The 21,513-nt window shown below is 39.9% G+C and overlaps 1 protein-coding gene across 1 annotated transcript in view; it reads left to right on the forward strand.

Moving 5' to 3' along the window:
• The window catches only part of LOC117538710 (astrotactin-2-like), a 347,089-nt gene that overhangs the window by 103,996 nt on the left and 221,580 nt on the right, over positions 1 to 21,513 (forward strand). The window contains exon 4 of the mRNA XM_034204612.1: positions 15,448 to 15,600. Coding sequence (XP_034060503.1) covers positions 15,448 to 15,600 — 153 coding nt within the window. The remainder of the gene's footprint in view (positions 1 to 15,447; positions 15,601 to 21,513) is intronic.

A 21,513-nucleotide genomic window follows, 5' to 3' on the forward strand; every position in this document is an offset into this window, starting at 1 on the left:
AAGCAAGGAGGCAGAGGCAGAATGTCCAAAAATATAACCCGACGTGGGCATTTATTAAAATGTCAGCACAGGACACAGCCTCAATCTTGCTGTTCCTGTGCACACAGCCACCAGCCTCAAGGATCTCACACACACTACCAGCCTCCTTCGTCACATTTCCTTCCCCCTCTCCCCAGGAAGCACAGTGTCTTTTGCAACCTCCTTTTCGCTCCAATCCTTGGGTTTCTCCTCGGCTGGGACCCGTTTCTCTTCGTCACGACGGCGTTCCCGCTCCTCGATCTCCTGTTGACGAGCGCGCTGCTTTCGTTCCTGCTCCTCGAGTTTGCGCAGACGCTCCTGGTACTCCCGATCCTCCTCCTCTCGCTGCTCATGTTCAATGCATTCAGCCCTCTCAAAGTAGTCAATCTTTTTCTCCTGGTTCTTCAGGCACTCCTGGAGTTCCCTCTTCTCCTGCTGCCTCAACAGCCGTGGCCCCCTGGTCCGTTCCAGGCATAGCCACCCCCAGCCGCGGTTCCTCTCTTTGGCCCCTCTTCTTTCCTCTCATCATTTTCACTTCCTTACTTGGTCAAATCCCACTTCTGACACCAATTGTGAAGCTGACCGTTGAGCGGCCCAGACCAAGCAAGGAGGCAGAGGCAGAATGTCCAAAAATATAACCCGACGTGGGCATTTATTAAAATGTCAGCACAGGACACAGCCTCAATCTTGCTGTTCCTGTGCACACAGCCACCAGCCTCAAGGATCTCACCCACACTACCAGCCTCCTTCGTCACAGTGTTATTGGTATTTAGAGATAACAGATCCTGTTCGGCAATCAAAAAATAAGACAATTTAGACGTTACTGGTTTGAATATATGCCTTTTAAAATATAGCTTTAAACTATGCGTGTCCATTATCTGTTATGTATTCAGGTTGTTCAGGAAAGAATCCGGAGCTATAGCTGCTATAAAGCATGCCTTTGGTCAATATGCAATTTCAGGAACATTTTTGTTGCTTGCAGCATATTAAATTAACAGAATTGTTTCGGGGTCTGGTAAATTACCTCGGTGTGTGATAAATTGGCACCCTATCATAATTATATTTGCATAATGTATTTTCTGCTTAATTTCCGCTCCTACATGTGCTGGAATGGTCCCCGGTTACACTCGTGAAATAAATGGAAATAGTTTCTAATATGTTTTGTTATCTTTGGAATATATCAAAAGTTTAACATAGTTTAACAATAAAGAAAGTCATTTCACTCTGCAGTCAAAATGTAGTGTTACAAAGTTAATATTCATAAAAGATAATTTAAATAAGACAGCCATTATACCTATCCAAATAATTCATATTTAATGTGAAAGACAAGAGTATACTTTTTAAACATAAATATGGGAGGTTACCCTTCAACCAGCGAGGTCAATATTTAAGTCCTACATAATAGGCATATGCTAATAAAATCTATAATTTAAAAAAGCCCCCAAAACAGATTAATTGAGATACTGCAAGATTGTTATGATGAATTATAAGAAAATGCTCCCAGCATCCAGAAATGGCATAGAATATGATTTTAAACTTGTTTTAGCTGGACTATGCTTCCTCATTTGATGTAAGTCATTTAGATCTGAATCATGGCTTGGTCATTAATCATTTGCTGAAAAAAAGGATATTAGAAAACTAAATTACATTTGTGGGTGATGACAAGCGCTTCACCATTTCGCCAACATGTGGTGTTATAACATTACATTATATTACATGCTATTTGTTAGACGCTTTTATCCAAAGCGACATACATACTCAATACTGTAGGCAATCCCCACAGGAGCAATTTGGGGTGAAGTGTCTTGCCCAGGGACACAACGACATGCTGACTGCAGTGGCGTTTGAACCTGTGCTCCCCTGATCCCAACACCAACGCACAAAACCACTGCGCCACACGCCCTTATAAATTAGGAGAATTGAAAGTATATGCTCCAAAGATCCCAGCACACAGGAAAGACAAAGGTGGCATTGAAGGAGCTTTTGAGGAGAGCTTTCAGTCAGGATTTACCCTACTTGTCCACAGAGTCCATTTTGTTCACCTTGGCTAAGATGTTCAAGAGCTTCCTGCCGCTGCACATAGAGAGAGACAGCAGACAGGCAGGAGAAGGTCAAAATCCAGGAGCAGAAGTAGATTGCTTTGACCCAAATTGCTACGCTTGGATTATGTGGAAGCCTACCCTTTAAGAAAGGTAACTGCTATACAAATGACTGCTGCTGTGCTCAGAGTTCTCAGTCAGGTATAGGACAATATACTGACCATAACCTCAGTTTTGTTTTGGGTTGTACACTTTTTCCAATGCTCCAAGGGATATAACCACTTCTTACCACTCATAGACTAATAGGCTGCTAGTGTTCCAATAAAACCCTCAACTGCTTCAGAAACAGGAGAGAAATGGGATGAGTTCCTGCTATTTTTGCCAGATGCACACCGAGGCGTTCCCCAGAGCCCAGCTGGGTTTTTGCCATTTGAGCTGAGCCCATTAGGTCAGAGACCCTCTGGATGAGCTCTTAGAAATGAGTGAGGAGGTTGACTCATCAAAGTGTATGAGAAGGATGATTTTAAAACCCATTTGTGACAGCCCAAAGCATTTTAAAACAATCTTGGTGCTGTTCATATACAATGAGCTAAGAAAAAATGCTCCAAAGCCTTAGGAAAACATTCTGAAATTGCATATACAGTGGGGAAAAAAAGTATATAGTCAGCCACCAATTGTGCAAGTTCTTCCACTTAAAAAGATGAGAGAGGCCTGTAATTTTTATCCCAGGTACACTTCAACTATGACAGACAGAATGGGGGGAAATAATCCAGGAAATCACATTGTAGGATTTTTAATGAATTAATTGGTAAATTCCTCGGTAAAATAAGTATTTGGTCACCTACAAACAAACGAGATTTCTGGCTCTCACAGACCGGTAACTTCTTCTTTAAGAGCCTCCTCTGTCCTCCACTCGTTAACTGTATTAATGGCACCTCTTTGAACTCGTTATCAGTATAAAAGACACCTGTCCACAACCTCAAACAGTCACACTCCAAACTCCACTATGGCCAAGACCAAAGAGCTGTCAAAGGACACCAGACACAAAATTGTAGACCTGCACCAGGCTGGGAAGACTGAATCTGCAATAGGTAAGCAGCTTGGTGTGAAGAAATCAACTGTGGGAGCAATTATTAGAACATGGAAGACATACAAGACCACTGATAATCTCCCTGGATCTGGGGCTCCACGCAAGATCTCACCCCGTGGGGTCAAAATGATCACAATAACGGTGAGCAAAAATCCCAGAACCACACAGGGGGACCGAGTCAATGACCTGCAGAGAGCTGGGACCAAAGTAACAAAGGCTACCATCAGTAACACACTACGCCGCCAGGGACTCAAATCCTGCAGTGCCAGACGTGTCCCCCTGCTTAAGCCAGTACATGTCCAGGCCCCTCTGAAGTTTGCTAGAGAGCATTTATGATCCAGAAGAGTATTGGGAGAATGTCATATGGTCAGATGAAACCAAAATAGAACTTTTTGGTAAAAGCTCAACTAGACGTGTTTGGAGGAGAAAGAATGCTGAGTTGCATCCAAAGAACACCATACCTACTGTGAAACATGGGGGTGGAAACATCATGCTTTGGGGCTGTTTTTCTGCAAAGGGACCAGGACGACTGATCCGTGTAAAGGAAAGAATGAATGGGGCCATGTATCGTGAGATTTTGAGTGACAACCTCCTTCCATCAGCAAGGGCATTGAAGATGAAACGTGGCTGGGTCTTTCAGCATGACAATGATCCCAAACACACCGCCCGGGCAACAAAGGAGTGGCTTCGTAAGAAGCATTTCAAGGTCCTGGAGTGGCCTAGCCAGTCTCCAGATCTCAACCCCATAGAACATCTTTGGAGGGAGTAGAAAGTCTGTGTTGCCCATCGACAGCCCCAAAACATCACTGCTCTAGAGGAGATCTGCATGAAGGAATGGGCCAAAATACCAGCAACAGTGTGTGAAAACCTTGTGAAGACTTACAGAAAACGTTTGACCTCTGTCATTGCCAACAAAGGGTATAACAAAGTATTGAGATGAACTTTTGTTATTGACCAAATACTTATTTTCCACCATAATTTGCAAATACATTCTTAAAGAAATCAGACAATGTGATTTTCTGGATTCTTTCCCCCCATTCTGTCTCTCATAGTTGAGGTATACCTAGGATGACAATTACAGGCCTCTCATCTTTTTAAGTGGGAGAACTTGCACAATTGTTGGCTGACTAAATACTTTTTTGCCCCACTGTATATTAATAAATCATACCTTTTTCTACAGGTTGGATAGGTAACATCATTTTCAATGCTCATTGTGACATTTGCTGCCTTGTTTTTTTTTAAAGATTATACAGGACAACCATCAACCCTCCTGAGCATGCCTTGTCGGCCGTGTTTCTGCCTTGTTTTCTGCGATAGGATCTGAAACATGGTCAACAATGCATCTTGGGAATGGTTAATTCGTATTCAAAGGATGTCTATAGAAGATGTCATTTTCTATCTGCCTGTTTCTGTTGCTCAGCCTGCATAACATGTATGCATTTGTGTATTGAAAATGTGTTCGTGCCTATTACATTATGCATGTTATCATTGTTACATGGACTATTTCAAATTGCACTGAAATACTTACAGAGCAGCTTGGCTCGCATGGGGATTGAGGATAGATGTTTGAAGAAACCATGCCGTCACCATTTACTCACCACTTTCAGCTAAGCACAATATTTCTTACAAGTATAGGAATAGGCTGCCCGTCATTGTCCCTTATTAAACATTTACATAATATGTCACCCATACATTTATAACTCACCGCCTTCCACACTGCCACAAACAGATACATTTATGTGAGACATTCTTATATGGGGATCTTGTTCTTATACTTCATGACCTGCGTATATTTTTGATTGACAGTGAGGAACCTCAGCCTGTCTGGAGCAGTTGGAGGTCAGAGCTTAGCCTGTGATGTTTAACCGGCACAGCATGGGGAGACACATCCATATTTTATTCTGGCCCATGGCAAGAGCCGAGCTATAGATAGCACTTAAGTCGTGTTCCTCTGCAAACAGCAGATGCCTTAAAATATACAAGAATAGTCAAAAGCTAGGAGAAAGGAAAATTGTCTCACTAAGATGGAACATTACATGCTTTTGCAGCAGCTGGGGACTTGATACAGTAAATGTTCAAATCATGTAGAGTGGGGATTTATGTCTGTTCCTTGTGTTTTTAATTCCACAAATGTCTTTTTGAGTGCTTTCAACTGTCGATACATTTTCATTTGAAGTCTCTTGGCAAACGCCATAGGAGACAATTGCATTACCACATGAGTCTAACTTGGGTTTTTGTATTTAAATCTCCTGCCATGAACCCTTTTAAACTGTGTCACCTCTCACCCATACCGTTATGTCCTCTACAACGGTATGGATTATATGCTACAACTATAACATTGTCATTAGACGTAGACGATGCCATTATTTACCTGCTGCAGCGTGCTCACTCATACCTGAATGGATCGGGTTGCACTGTGAGAATCACCTTTTTTGATTTCTCCAGCGCATTCAACACGATCCAGCCTCGGCTACTGAGTGACAAGCGGCAGGCTATGAGGGTAAACTCGTCCACCATCTCCTGGATTACCAACTACCTCACGGACAGACCACAGTACGTCCGGCTGGGCAGTGTGCTGTCTGATGTGGTGGTTGGTAGTATCGGAGCCCCACAGGGGACTGTGCTGTCTCCTTTCCTGTTCACCATACACCTCTGACTTTCAATACAACTCAGTCATGCCACCTGCAGAAGTTTTCGGATGACTCTGCTGTGGTAGGGTGTATAAGGGATGGACGGGAGGAGGAGTACAGAGCACGATTGTGGGCGATTTTGTAGAGTGGACTGGATGAAATCATCTGCTTCTGAATGTGGCCAAGACCAGAGAGATGGTCATTGATTTCAGGAGGAAGAGGACATCTCCTCTGCCCCTGTGCATTCTAGGAGAGGATGTGGCTGTTGTGGAGGACTACAAGTACCTGGGAGTGCACTTAGACAATGGGCTGAACTAGAGGATCAACACTGACGCTGTGTACAAGAAGGGGATGAGCAGACTTTATTTTATGAGGAAGCTGATATCCTTCAACATATGCAGCAAGATGCTGGAGATCTTCTACCAGTCTGTTGTGGCCAGTGCACTCTTCTTTGCTGCAGTCTGCTGGGGGGCAGCATCAGAGACGGTGACACCAGCAGGATCAATAAACTGATCAGGAAAGCTGGGTCTGTCATCGACATCAAGCTGGACACTTTTGAAGCTGTGGTGGAGAGGAGGACACTGAACAGGCTGTTGTCCATCATGGATAACCCCACCCATCCTCTCCACCTGCAGCTGGACAGTCAGCGGAGCTCCTTCTCCAACAGACTGCTGACAAGGACCGATACAGGAACACATTCCTGCCCACTGCAATAACACTGTACAATAAATCACCTCTGGCTTGAAGAGAACTCTCTGCTCCATAATTTCTCTTGAAATAAAACCACGTTGTACATTTTACTCATACATAATCTGTTCAATATTCCATATGTCATATATTTTGAATATATATATATTTGTATATATAATATCTGCATGTATATTTTCTATTTCAACGTGTATATTTTCCATTTTCTTTTCTTTTTCTTTCTATTCTTCTTGTTTATTTTGTAATTTTGTTTTATTGTAAAATGCCTTGTCTTTTATGCTGCTCTAACAAAACAATTTCCCAAATTGGGATCAATAAAGTACTATCTTATCTTATTACCTTATCATGCACAATGTGGTATCTGAACACATTTAGATTAGAGATCTGTTCCTGATTTTGTTTTCATTATTTTTCTTATATAAAGGCAAGCATTGCGTCCACATTATTTGCTTACTTGTTCACATTTGAAATGCAACATAAAACTATTATTTATTCAATGATTTTAATTAATAAAAAAAACATGTATCTTGAATTACAAAATATACGCTTATTGTGATTGGGTATTCACAGTTAACCAACATTGATATTGTTCAAACAGTCATATTATCAAAATGATGTCGTCATGTTCTTTTCCCCTTTTATTTGTTCTCTTTCCATCTCCTCATATGTTCATGTCAGGCTCCTTTTCCTGCTGCTCTTGATCCCTTCTGGCTTTCTTATCTGCATGTTATTCCCAAAAGAATTGTCTTTGCTTCAACACCCATGGCATCTACTGTCGATTCATCTCTTCCTCACGTTGGCTCTTTCTTTTTCTGTTTCGTCCATTCTCCAGTCATCTCTGTATCCATTGTCTTTTTCAACCCTTTATTCTGTATCTGTCCAACCTCTTACTCTCCTCTCATGTACCTGCCACCCTTCCAGTAGCAGTTCTGTCAGAGAAATCAAAAATAGCTTCCCTGCTCCGCTCCTATTGAAACAATTGCAAATATAATATCACAGAGGGAATCAGAGCTGGCATGAACCCCTGGTTCCTTCCTATCAATCCCCTCTGCACTCATTTGCTCCCTAAGCCGTGAAGGGGAGGAGAGCAAACAAGGGAATAGAGATGTGACTAAAGTGTGTGTGTGAGTGTGTATGTACCCACATACATGTAGGCATAGGTTGGCTGAACAGAAAAACAACATTTTGTGAAAGGACGCAATAGAAGGTAGTTTAATGAGTTTTTTTGTTTTCTGCCTCTAGCAGATTTCCTCCAAATTAAAACAGCAGGGGTTGGTAACTTCTAAAAATCTTCAGAAATCTTTCCGCCATTTCCCTCATGGCTACATCTGTCTCTGTGTATATGAATGCCGGACAGGATGGCTTTGAAAAGGTCCATAACTGACTCTCAATTTTAAAAACATGGCACAAATTGACACTAAATTAGCAATAAATACATAAGAGTCTTAGCACATTTGTTACAGTTTGTCATTTTATTTAGTTAACTCTATTTGTTATGTCTTGCTTTTAGTGGGTGTTTCTATGACGTTTGAAATTGAATGTGGCATGATGTGTGCTGAATTCTACACAGTGTAATATGACATTATGCGTGGAATAGGAGTACTCTAATCAATCTTCCAAGCTGTACTGCAAGCCATATCACCACCTGCCTCCGGGCATTGTTGAAGAGTCTGAAAACATTGCATCGTGTCTCACTGACTTTCAGCAGAGGGGGGATCTCTTCTTGAGCCTGAGAGAAATAAGGGTCAAACACTATTTATGGACAAAGAGTCACGGTCAAAGGTTTCACTTTCTGACAGACATAAATTCCCATAGGCTGTATCAGCGATTTGGTGAAAGCCAGCCTAGTCTTGTTCATTTGGCTTTTTTGGAGTAGCTGGTCCTTCAGTTTATTTTTTGCTGAGAGTACAACCGCTGCCCTTCCTTGTGCTGAATAGCATTTTCTGGGAAGGTGAGAGCATCAGATACTGGCATCTTTGTATCCGTTTTTCTTCATAATACCCAGAAATATATATATAAACTCTGCATCTGCAAATGAGTGCTTCATCAGTGAATTGATTGTTTGATGAAAACAATATTGATTACAATTGAGGTATATCATATAATCATACCTTGATTATTATTTGTATTGCATTAGCAGCATCAACTATAAAAGTAGAAGTAATGGTTTGAGTAATTGGTATTAGCCAACATTATACTATATTCTCATTGAAGAGTTTGAAAATAAAATGCAATCAAACACAATTTGTGTTAAATCAAACAGCTGTCAACTTTATTATGCCTCTGATATTCAGATTAGAATATTATTTATTTGAGGTAAAGTTGCTTAGGACAGTAGTCCAAATAAATACATACAATACATGTTACGCCACACGGCACAATATCAAAATCTCTGTCAGCATAAATGACTCAAGAAGATGCCTTTGAAATTACATCTGGACTTGTAGTTTCTCAAATAGTTCTGTTACTTTGTTGTCTGCTTTTGTATTGCACTTGTCAAAGTGGACAATGTCAAATATGAAAGGTCTTTTCAAATAAGCATATGAAAGAAAACTAGAGAATGCAATTCCTGAAGAAATTGCATAGTGGGAATGCTTTATGCTGAAAAGCTGACGCTAAACTGCGATGCTGAAATGTAATGTGTAAGAAGAAAGTGAATAATTTAGATTGAAATGATACATGAACACTGGGGGCTTGAATGTGTGATGAGAGAAGAAAAGAAAGTAAAAAGGCTTGGAAAAGCAGCAGAATATTTGAACTGCAAACTTTTGAACTAACTTGATGGTGAATGATCGGTCGCCATGCCAACAGCATTTGATGACATCCCATCATACGCTTAGATGCATTGATGGCTGCATCGTTACCAAACCTGTGAAGTTTTGGGCCATTTGGAGCATTTTCACTGAAGTTATGAGAAAACCGTGTTTCATGGCGAGCATTGTGTTGCCATGGCAACGGCATTTGAAGAAATCTCAAAACTGTTCCGTAGATGTCTTCACGGCTGTGAAGCACACATGTGAAGTTTGAGCACTTTTTGAACATTTTCATAGGAGTTACGACAACATCGTGTTTTATGTCGAGGGATACGCTTCCCTCGACATAAAACACGATGTTGTCGTGTTCCATGGAAACGGCATATGGTGAGATGTCAGATTTGACATAGAGCTGTTGAGGCATGGAGAGGTGATATACAGGTGAAGATTGTGGGACGACCGGACCGTGTCCATTGGAGCTATAGTGACATTGTGTTTTATGGCGAGGGATGCATTTCCATGGAAACGGCATATGATGACACCCCATAATTGACGTAGAGCTGTTGTGGACAGGACCATTAACCATTATATGAAGTCTGCTGCTCTGAGCATGTCAGTTGGAGTTATGACATCATCGTGTTCCATGACACAGGTGTTTATATTTGAGCTAACAATGTGTCCAGAGATCAAAGGTGTCCATGGTGATCAAATAAATGTGGCAAAGGCTCAAATGTGTTGAACAACACATTTGTAACAGGTTTGTTAAAGGTGGGGTAGGTAAGTTTGAGAAACCGGCTTGAGATACACTTGTTGTTATATGCCATGGAATGCTCTTGACATCCCAATAGCAATGAATATCTTTAGTGCTTTGACAACAAATCCATAAAAAAATGTCATCTGTGGAAGCCGTGGTACTGTAAAAAGCACGACAGAAAGCAGATGTGTTTGATTATGTTTGGAGTGGACAGTAGAACAACATCCTGCCTTTTGTAAGATGTTATATGTCCATTAGAATCTATCTTTAAATTGGATGTGATTATTTTCCTGTTTATATTGTCAAGCTACTAGTTTTTGTTCTGTCTGTTATGTTCATTCGGTTCAACAGGCATTTTAATACTTGGGTATTGTCATTAAATAGAACAAAATGGGGATTGGATTCCAAACTGCAGTGCTTTACACACTGCTGTGAAAGCAATGCACTCTATAGACAGGAATTAGGAAATAAAAGCTGGACTAGAGTTAAGAAATGTGTAAACATTTACAGACACAACAACAAACACATGCATAAACATACACACTGTCACAAAAGCCTGCATAAACAAGAACAAGAACAAGTTTGCAGTCCAACAACACAAATAAAATGTACTGGGCACCGTGAAACCACCAGGAATAAGTTGACTGAGACGGCTTCCTGTTTACATCTACTGCTTATGAGACACTGTTAAAACATGATAAGGGTGTAACTGCAGATAAGGGAGATGAAAAGGAGAAATAAAGGCACCAGAGCTTTAGCTGACATTGAACTCAAAATAAGAAGCCAGTTTTGACTTGGGGTCTGGAAAAAAACAAATATCTGGGTAGCTGCTTCTAACATATGTAAGACATTAGGAATACAGCAAACAAAAACAAAAATAATACTGCATAAAATGAACATGTGTTGATGGTTAAGGGAGGCATGCACATCTTGCAATATGTGCTCTTGACGAGAGCCATATTGTTGGAAATTAAATAGAATTATTTTAGTTAACGTTTTGCCAAAAAAAGGTGTGGGGGGGGGGGAGTTTGTGCACTTTATGGAGCATTTTCCCCATTGTTTTAGGTTTCAATTTGTATGTGTTTGAGGAAAAAGAAGGATACATTTCACCAACAAAGGGTCATGACAGCCATTAGAAACATATTATTAAAATTTGTCTCAGAGAGACTGTGGCACAAGGCACCTCTGTTTGACTTAGCATCTCTCCTTTCCTCGAAAAGGAACAAAGACAGAGAGATAAAGAGAGCTCCAGAAGGCCATGAAATATGTATGCAAGCATTTAACCTCAGACATTTTGTCACACACTCTCCTCAGTCATGGCCGGTCAAAGCTTAAGTGCAACCCACTCCGGCACTCTTGTTTGTTTGCTAACCCCGAGTACCTGTATTAGCCTAGCACTACCATAAAGCCCACAGGGAGTGGAGCTTCTTCAACCGTTTATGAGAACCTAAGTTGTCTATTCACTTTAAAGATTGTAGCCCTGCAAGACACTGCAGCTCAAGTGATGGAACGTCGTTTTTAAAAAACTCAAGAGAAATTGGTCAGCTTTACAGGCTGAGTGTGTATAGGCTTATACCAGGGGTGGGGAACCTTTTTCCTCTCAAGGGCCATTGAAATATTTTCAACATCCTCCGAGGGCCGTACAAATGATTGACCTCTGCTTAAAAAAACTAAAATCACAGCCCATTCATTTGGCCTTTCTTTCATGCTGTGCAAAGAAAAAGCAACCTTTTAATCCAGATATCTTACCATGACTCACGCATGCACGTGCACGGTTGTGGCATGACCACCAAAACAGAAAGATATGGACACAATATGTGTGCAAATTCAATGCAAAGGACTTCGAATCAGGGTAAGTTTGAGTCCCACTGCAGTCAGCATCTCGTTGTGTCCCTGGGCAAGACACTTCACCCCAAATTGCTCCTGTGGGTATTGTCCACAGTACTGAATGTATGCAAGTCGCTTTGGATAAAAGCGTCAAACAAATTACATGTAATGTAATGTAATGTATTTAGTGTCCTAACCATGTGAACATGATTTAAGGGGGGGGGGACCTAACCTCCTCTAGGGGGGTCCGTGGGCATGCTCCCCAGGAATATATATTTTTTAAATGTTGAAGTTAAAAGCATCAATCTGGTGCACTTTGAGAGCAACATGAAGAGATCTATGGATCCATCTCTCAACATCCATATGAAACAGAACTGGAAGCATATTTTATTTTTCTTCATGGATATTTTACAAATCACTCCCCTTTCAAACTGTATTCTTGTTTATTGATAACAACTTTTTGTTACTGTTATATAGTATTTTATACCCGTTTACTTTATTCTCTTCTTTTTTTATAACTATAATGATCATATAAAGATGTGCCTTTACCTCACTGGTTGGAGAAAAAGCTTATTATATTCGTTAGCATAGCTAGCTAACCAGATGCTAATAACAACAAAGTTATTGGCTGTATGACAGATGAACAGATCGCCACTGGGCTTTCAACTAAAGACACAGCCACGCAAAAACTGCGGCATGTGTACGGTTGAAGTGCCGGAGCGGCCCACGTGATGACACGTTAGGCTCGTGTTGTGTTCAATGACCCTGATTTTAGCAAGGAAAAACAGGCACTCGCTTGTTTAATTATTTTGTGGTCTAGATTTCTTTAATTTCTTTCTTTTTTGCGTGTATTTATAAATTACCTCGGAGGCCGGAGGTTCCCCACCCCTGGCTTATACCCTCATTCACTGTTAAAGTCACAATGTGCTGTGCCTAACAGAGAAAGGTTATCCTCTATACAGTATAGCCTTGAAATGTGATGTATTTATCTAACAACTGTTTTGATGCACATACTGTACAGATGAGAAGATTCTTTATTTGTTAAATACATGCCACAATATATATTAGAAAGGTTACCTGACCCCTGTAAAATCCCTGTATACCATAAAGATGACGCAAACCTACGAAAATAGGCCCCAGTATACACTCAATTGATCAAAACAATATTATAATTGTCAAAATATGTAGGATCTTTTCTGTCATCTAATCATACTCTGGATTATGTTCCAGTGCACCTGGGAACTAATCTGTTTTCACATTTCACAAAATGTGCTTTATTTGCTAGGAGATACTCTAATATAAGTTAGTTCTTCAAACTAATCCTTGGTTTGGAGAAAGTGGTGAAGAGGGGAACTCCTTTGCAAGTTTGTGCCAGAAAGTGTAGGGAACTCTCTGTTTTTAATCTCTGTATCACATGTTCACAAGCAATACTTCGGCACAAGGTGTACACACACTTCAGATTGCAACAACATCAGCTGCAGTGGCTGCTTCAGCATCAAAGTCTGTATGCAACCTGAATTTATTTTTTTAGTCAAAAAATGTCTGTTATTGGGAAATGCAACTGGCTTTCAGTTCAAAGCAGTCTTTCTCCCGAGTAGGGATGAATTGTTTTATCAGTAAGGTCAAAAAATGAATGGTATAGATTAAACATTGCACTTTCCAAAGAGTCGATGCTCGCTTTGTCAATACGGCATTGGTTGAACTGCTTGACTGTGCTTGACTCCCCTTTAGCCATGAGGCTGCCTCCAATTAATCTTGGATCAATTTCCATAGCAATAACAGTGATTCAAAATGTTATAGCGGAACTCTTTCCAGATAGTGCATATCCAGCCAAGTGGCACTTGATAAGCCCATGGTCGAGAGGTAAAGTGTTGGTCCATCCCCAGGTGGGTGGTTCAATCCCCAGCCCCTGCCGTCAACGTGTTGAAGTGTCATGGGCACTGTTTATAAATGGTTTGTGTATGCGTGTGAATGTAGCCTTGTTTGGCCGCCTCTGCCTATGTATGAATGTGTGAGAGTGGGCGAATGCTTATGTGTATGAGTAAAAGGGCTTTGAGGGTTTGCAAAGACTCAAAAAGTGCTATATAAATCCATTAACTATTGAATGCCTTAAAAAGAAAATCAAACATTGCTCGACCTACAAACTCCTTTTGCAATCTTGTGTGAAACTATTTTTAAATAAATCATATCTGGCAGTGAGCAACCAATTTACAAAAGTAATTTTTTTTAAATCTGAAACTATATAAAATAATTAACAAATTCATTTTCATGTGAAGAAAGCACGTGGTTGGAGCCAGTACGTTTTATTTTCAGGTCACATACTGTATCTCAAACTGGGAATATGAGGCTTAAAATAATATCGACAATAGGAATTGTCCTTGTGTAGGAGTAACAACTTTAAGGTATTGTGTTGACTTTGTAATGTTTCATATGCAAACATATCTTTGACTGGAGGGAATAAACCAACATCTGTCCCTCAAATGAGGTCACTTTGCATCATCTCTTGCACCTGGTCACTGGGGCCTATTTTCGTAGACCTGCCTACAGCAATCCCCTGATCAAAGACACTTTTTCTTTTGCCGATTGAGCTTAACCCAAAAGTATCTGAGGCAATAAGAATTATTTCAAGGAATTGTTCTGAAGCACACTGTAATGTCTATAGTTTTGTTCTTGATGTTAGCTTTCTTATTTCTTATTTTTCATACCATCTAAATACTCCTGCATCTTCACTTTCACTCTTGTCCTCCTCATCTCACTCTTCTGCTCTTGCACGCTCATTGGCATGCACACTGAGCGTCCTCTGGGAGCAACACATCACCATTATTCATGAGGGAGTACACCTCAGAGCCAGACTGACAGATCAAAAGATGTTGATGATAGGCGGGGATAGCGGTGGTCGGGGTGATAAATGGCCCCATCTCTTGGAGATGGCTATACTAAGTTTGGGGACAGAGCTGCTTTCACAGTTTCAGGGGTGTTTGTTTTCGGCCACAGTTGTATAACCCTAAACTTGCATTGCATGTTGTTAGCATGCATTATAGCCAACATACAGTATAAGCAAACAGTTTTCTTCACATTTATTTGACTAAATATCAAACTTGAATTGAACAAGCCATATAAGACAGGGCTGTTTCTATGAAAACAGTCCTTATATACTTACTGTAATTTAATATCATGGTCACTTTTAAATATGTACATGTTTTTGTATGTTGAACAATTTCTACTCATTAGTTTTGCCACAAATGATTATTCAGAATATATACAGAAAGGTCATAGGAATTTGGTGTGCCTTCCTTTTTTTAATGTTCTATTGTAGGAAAACGACTTTTTCCCCATTTCCACTTGTTTTAAAGTAATTCAATAATAATACTGGGACATCACAGGAAGCATTGGTAGGATCCCTGTAGAGACGAGACAATATTGAATTGAGGAAATCAATTAAAGGCCAGGGAAAACAAATGGAATAAAAGAAAAAACACATGATGCAATACTATAATCTCTTATGTTCTAAAAAGGAAAAAGTGTTTAGTTCTTTATCTTTGTGCATCTGTCACTATAGAAAATGACTTTCACTTTAAAGCCTCATGACATGCCTGCCATTTTCACTTTTGATTTTTTTCTTCCGTAGCCATTGACCCAAACACAGAGTCAGTAGAGGATTTGATGCAGAGGTTCCAGGACAGTTTCCGTGTTCCAAACACTGCAACGGACATGTCTCACTACCAGCACGTCATGCACAGCTCGTCAACGGGCCGCCGGAGGGTCCCCAGCCACACCAGAGGTAGGACAAAACGTTTTGTTCTCAGAATATTACAGACCTTATAAACAAATGTATTTAGAACATTTCCACATTCCCCTCAATTTTACTATGCAAACTGGACAATGTTTGCTTACTACTGCTGCCTCTGTGTTACTCGTTTTATGGTTTTGGGCATATGATGTTTGAACTTTTTTCTCCCTGCCTTATGCAAAATACATTTTCTTGCCACCCACTGTCCAACATAGTAGCAGTCCTAAACCATTATGTGTATTTTGCAGCCTATTAGGCTGTCACTGCTTGTCGACTACAGAATCATTTTGTGAGTTGATTTATGTAAAAATATCAAATGACATATTTTGTTCACACCTGCCAAATAAAAAAATCCAAATAATATTGTGGTAGAATGTTAATTAAACTGTCAAGGTGGCAATTGCCTCGACGTATATTTTAATGTATTAATTTCAGTAGGACAGATGATACACATATTTAGGCATTTTAGATGTTTGCTTAACCTGTATTTTTCTAATGAGGGGGAAATTAATGTAAATTATGTCACAGTTAATTTCACAATTAAGTGTGAATCAATATTTTGTTTACAATTTCATATCTGTGAAATATATTAATTTGTAGTTTTTCTTTTATTCACTGACATGAAGAAACTGATTTAGACACCAGATAAGGGTATGGCATGAGGAAAAAACAGTAAAAAGTGAAATAAGAATAATAGTCACATTCATAAATTGTGAGTGAACTTACGGTCTGTAAAGTTTTGGATTTATTTAGTTCAATAAAGACATGTTATGCCTCACCCACATATAAAATATATTCAAGAACATATTTAGATTTGGTATGTCCCTTTTTTACACGTTTGCCCATGTTTTTACATTTGTTCTTACAGTTTACTTCAGCTTACTCTGTTGGATTTCTGTTTCATTAAAGATTCTTTGGGAGCACAGTTTATAAATTGCATGCCATTTTTAAGATGTGCCATGGGCAACACCAGCCTCTGCCAGAGCAATAAATCCAGCTAATTACCAGCAACGACTAATAATGTGAATCGCACAATCACTCTATCATTGGTCAAGTCATTATGACCAGTGAGACATTAACACTGAAAATGAGAGATAAACCATTATGAGTGAGCCTACGCTTGCCAGTATAACATACCCTCTTGATCACTGTCATCTACAGTAGATGCAACATACAACACTGAGTAACTTTGCACACTATGCATGCTCGCCTATGTGGGGAATATGAATCTTTCATTATATATAGTTTATGTTCTTGGTTATCCAAAACACTTCAGTTTAGTTTGTATTTGTCTTATTTGCTGTATACATTTGTATTTTTCTCTATTTAATTTATCTTGGATCGACCTTCTTAACAGATGATGCTCATGAAATGAAAAATGTGCATTGTCGATACTCTGAGAAGGACACTGCTGATACATTTCCTCTCTGAGGTCAAAAGAAAAATATTTTTCTTTGTAGGTCTATAGTCAGGGTTGAATATGCGTGCAAAAGGATAGGCCACAACATGATAATGGGAGAAACTGAGAAGAAAACTCTATTAAGTAAAGGAAGGTTAAAGGGGAATTTCACATGGTCAGCTCCAGAAGGTTCGTTTTTGATAAATGAAATGAACATTGAAAGCCCCTAGGCAATGTCCAAGAGTGGACTGTTGATGGGTTGATGCATTTCTTCAACTTGGTCAACCTTTTTCCTGTACAATAGCTGTTCCTCTCACATATCCTCTTAGCCCCCGTGTGCAGAGCTTTGGGTATATGAGCTAAACGGCCTTATTATAGCTATGACACAACAACATTTGATATTATAGTTATCCATGCCATGCAGATCACAGAGATCGACACAGGCAGGTAGAGAGGTAGACAAGACTGTTTGGTTTATGAGAAGTGACAGGAGGTCCTTAGGCCGAGCTACTGGAATTAGTGTCAGACATGACATGAAACACAGGAGGTCACTATGAAGACATGAAGGTCTCATCCATTTTCAAAATGCATAAATCAAAAATACATACTTTAAACATTTGAAAGGGATCTCTTGCCTGACACTCGGAGGTCCTATTTTAAATCTATAGGCTAGCTAGGATAATGGTTGATGCTTGATCATACCTTTGGGGAATGGACAGAGGGCCCTATGATGAAAGAGAGGACTTTTGTGTCCAAGAAATTCACTATTTGGAACACTGCTAGTCTGTACACACGGAAAGCTGTTGTCCAGGACATCTGGCTGGGAGGAATAGCAGAAGGCTCTGTAGGATATATGTGTGGGTTGCCTAAATTGAGCAACACATAGTATTTTTTTTTTAGAAAATGCCATTATTAACAGATTTTCGCTTCAGGCATGAGAGATGGGGAAGAAAGGAGGCCCCTAATGGCCAATTATTGGGCTTGAGGGTTGTCTAGGTTAGAGATTTACCCCAAATTTGTGTGGGAGTGGGAACGAGAGCAAATAAGATAAACGCATCACACTATTGTCTGGTTGTCAAGTCAAATTGCTAACCAAATAACCATAGTTAATTTCATTCATTTTTACATTAAAGCAAACACGCCTGAATATCTTTTCAGCTGGAAAACTACAGTAGCTTTTGTGTCTGCTCAGCTGAGCCCTGCAGCTGTTAATTTCTTCTCCTGGTATCCACTAGCCTGCATATTGAAATTGTGCTTTGTGGTGACATTCCATACTTCCCTGTCAGCATTGCCCTAGTTTATTGTAAGCTACTGTACATATTATACCTGGTCTCTCAGAAAATGTTTACTCATGCACATTATTATCTAGTTTCAGTCCCTATCGTCAAATATCCCCATCTTGATAGCCTTATCAGGTCGTTGGAGGATTTTTCATAAAGCAGGTTGAGAACGATGAACATTTGATTAGATACTACAGCATTTTGTACATTGAAAGCCTTATTAAGTTGTTCAGATAATGATGATTGAGAGATGCCTCCAAACGGCTCTGAACATGGCGACGCAGAGCCAGCGGCTAGCGTCTAACGCAGGGTGGTCTACATACAGAAAAACATACAAAGGGCTGGGCCACTCACTAGAGGTAAATTGCCTCATAAAACGAGTTATAAGTTGGCAAAATCAATCAAATGTCGGTCAATTATTCTTGATACTTGAAAATACTTTAAGAAACCCAACAGCGTACAGCTCACCATAGGGTTTCATGTATTATGTTGGCAGCTCATTCCTTCAAACAAAAGCCTCAGATTGCTTATAAAAAGGGGAAATATGAAGGGTCTATTTCAAGATTGTTATCTAATTAAGTTATTGGGCTTTTTCTTCACATATATATTTCAGAAGTAAAATATAAGACGAGCACAAGTTTTATTTGTGGTCCATATTTCATTATACTTTTTTAATTAGCTGAGGGCCGTTTCAAAATGGGCCGCAGGCCACATTTGGCCCACGGGCCGTAATTTGGACACCCCTGATCTAACAGTTCAGACAGCAGGGATGGTGCAAACAACAGAAATACTGCTGACTTAGCAAGCAGTGTTGACCTGAGGGTGAACCTTCAATCACATATTTCATACCATGACACCTGACAAACTTGTAGTTAGCCTCTATTCACGTCTAAGATGGATAGGATAGCTACATGTTAATCAAAAAAGCCAAGGCCAAGCTAAGAAGGATGAGGAACAAATTGCATTTTTATTTTTCCATTCAGCTTTCCTTCATCCATGCAAATCTTTTAGATGTTTGTGTTTTTACAAAGCTAGTTAAAATGTGTTTAATAACAGGCTACTGTTATTACTGCACTGCAGTGTTGTCTTCTACTTCTTGTCCTTGCAATTGCTTTTAGGTTCATTTTTGCCATCTTCTTGATATTTACTTTTCAGCTTGGGAAATTCACAAAAGTCTATTTAATGCATTTTGAAGATGCATACTTGTGGCTCAATAACATTTAATATATACAATCTCAATTGTGTGTGGATATATTGAAAATGAAATGATTTGTGGAACCACTTTATTTTCCCTGTATCAATGATCCCTTGATCCTGCATCCTGTACATGAGTTAACAACTTGATATGTTTTTAGAGAGGTTTGCTTTCATCTTTTGTTCTATTTGGAGTGTTCCCATTCAGTGGGATGCGCACAAAGGCTTTGCTTTTATATGCAACAACCCCCTGTATACATAATTGTTCTTGGTCTTTGACTACTTCCTAATGATCTGGGATTGACATGTGAGCTGTTGTTGCTTGCTTCTGAAATGCCTCCTGAAGTTTGGTAAAAATATGTCATGTATGGTTTCCTGTTCAGTGCTTTGATTTGACCCGTGACTTTAGCCTTATTGCCCCCATTGACTTCTGCATGGCATTATAGTTGCTAGGAATGGCAGTTAATGTTGGTTGTCAGGAGATGGAAGTCCCTGTCTCTCCAGACCTATAGTTAGCATTAAGAATAGTGAGTGGGGAGACTTTGCTGATGTGTTGATCTCCCCCGCACATCATGCCTGGTGCAGAGTGTCAACTATGTGTGGCCTTAAAGAGCCTGTGACACGAGTTTCCCCCATCATCCAAACCCATCAATTTGAGTAAATATTGTCCCCTTGAAAACCGTTACTGAACTGATTTTGGATATTTGTACTTTGATAACCATTAATCTGCCCTTCAATGTTGACCATTTTCTGGATCTTCTCGGGGATTCTTCAAGTCCCGCCAAATTATGTGTGACGTCATTGCGGGCACAGCGCTCCAGCTGCACCGTTCAGGATCCCAGCAGCTGCATGTAAACGCACGATGGCGCACACAGCAGCAAGCTCAGACAGCGATGACAGTTTAATTTTGAACGTGTCTGAGAGCTCATATGAGGCTGAAGGATCGGTTTATGTTGTATCTGTTAGAAGTTTAGGAATTAGGTGCGTCAATATGGGCAATCATACGGTCATGTAGCCAGTGGGACTAAAAATCATCCCGGTGTTGCAGTATAACGTGAGTCATGACAACTGGCGACATTCTATTATTTTCGTCATAGGAATCCGGGGCGTGTACATTGAGGACCCATTGTTGACTTACCATGTCGATCGCCTCGTTTGTCGTTTACGTTCATCTTTTGCTATATCTGCCTTCCTAAGATCACTTTGATGCACATTCAGTACTCGTATGTGAGGTTGTGGGTGAGAGGTGGATATCGTGACGCTTACAGGGAGGTATCGAACATTACAAAGTAGGTGACTGTGTGGATGCCTGTTCAAAATATTGCAAACTTGAATAAATCATTTAAATTATATATTTGTGTCCGACTTTCATTTGTACATCGTTATTAATGTGATCTATAGTAGCTTTGATAGCTGCCCATACCTTCAGACAGCCTAAAAGTAAAACACAAGTCGTTTATTCACAGCCCGAACGCTCATCGACATGACTGGATCACTCATGACCAGTTGTGATCAGCTCCGATTAAATTGTGATATAAATGCTGTAGCTATTCTCCAGGGAGCCTGTTTTTTTAATGAAATACCTGTATCCCTCTCATCACAACAAGACTCTACACTGTGCAGGAAAAACAATTACATACATGAAAATAACCTTGATGCATGGGAATGAATCACACAAACTATCTTCCGTGGCTATACTGATGTGACAGTAACGGTCAACCACAGAAACGTAAGTCCAGCGGGGCACAAGTTGAATACATATAAAACATTTGTACATCGTTCTTAATGTGATGTATAGTAGCTTTGATAGCCGTCCATACCTTCAGACAGCCTAAAAGTAAAACACAAGTTGTTTATTCACAGCCCGAAAGCAGCATCGAGATGACTGGATCATCTGCAGTGTTGGGCAAATTACTTCCAAAATGTAATACAGTACATTACTTATTACTGTCTTTTTTAAGTAATAGGCTACGTTACATTACAATATTACTGTCTCTGAAATGTAAAGATCTACATTACTTTTATATTAGC

The sequence above is a fragment of the Gymnodraco acuticeps genome, unplaced genomic scaffold (genome assembly GCF_902827175.1).
Source record: "Gymnodraco acuticeps unplaced genomic scaffold, fGymAcu1.1, whole genome shotgun sequence".
NCBI classification, from domain to species: domain Eukaryota; kingdom Metazoa; phylum Chordata; class Actinopteri; order Perciformes; family Bathydraconidae; genus Gymnodraco; species Gymnodraco acuticeps.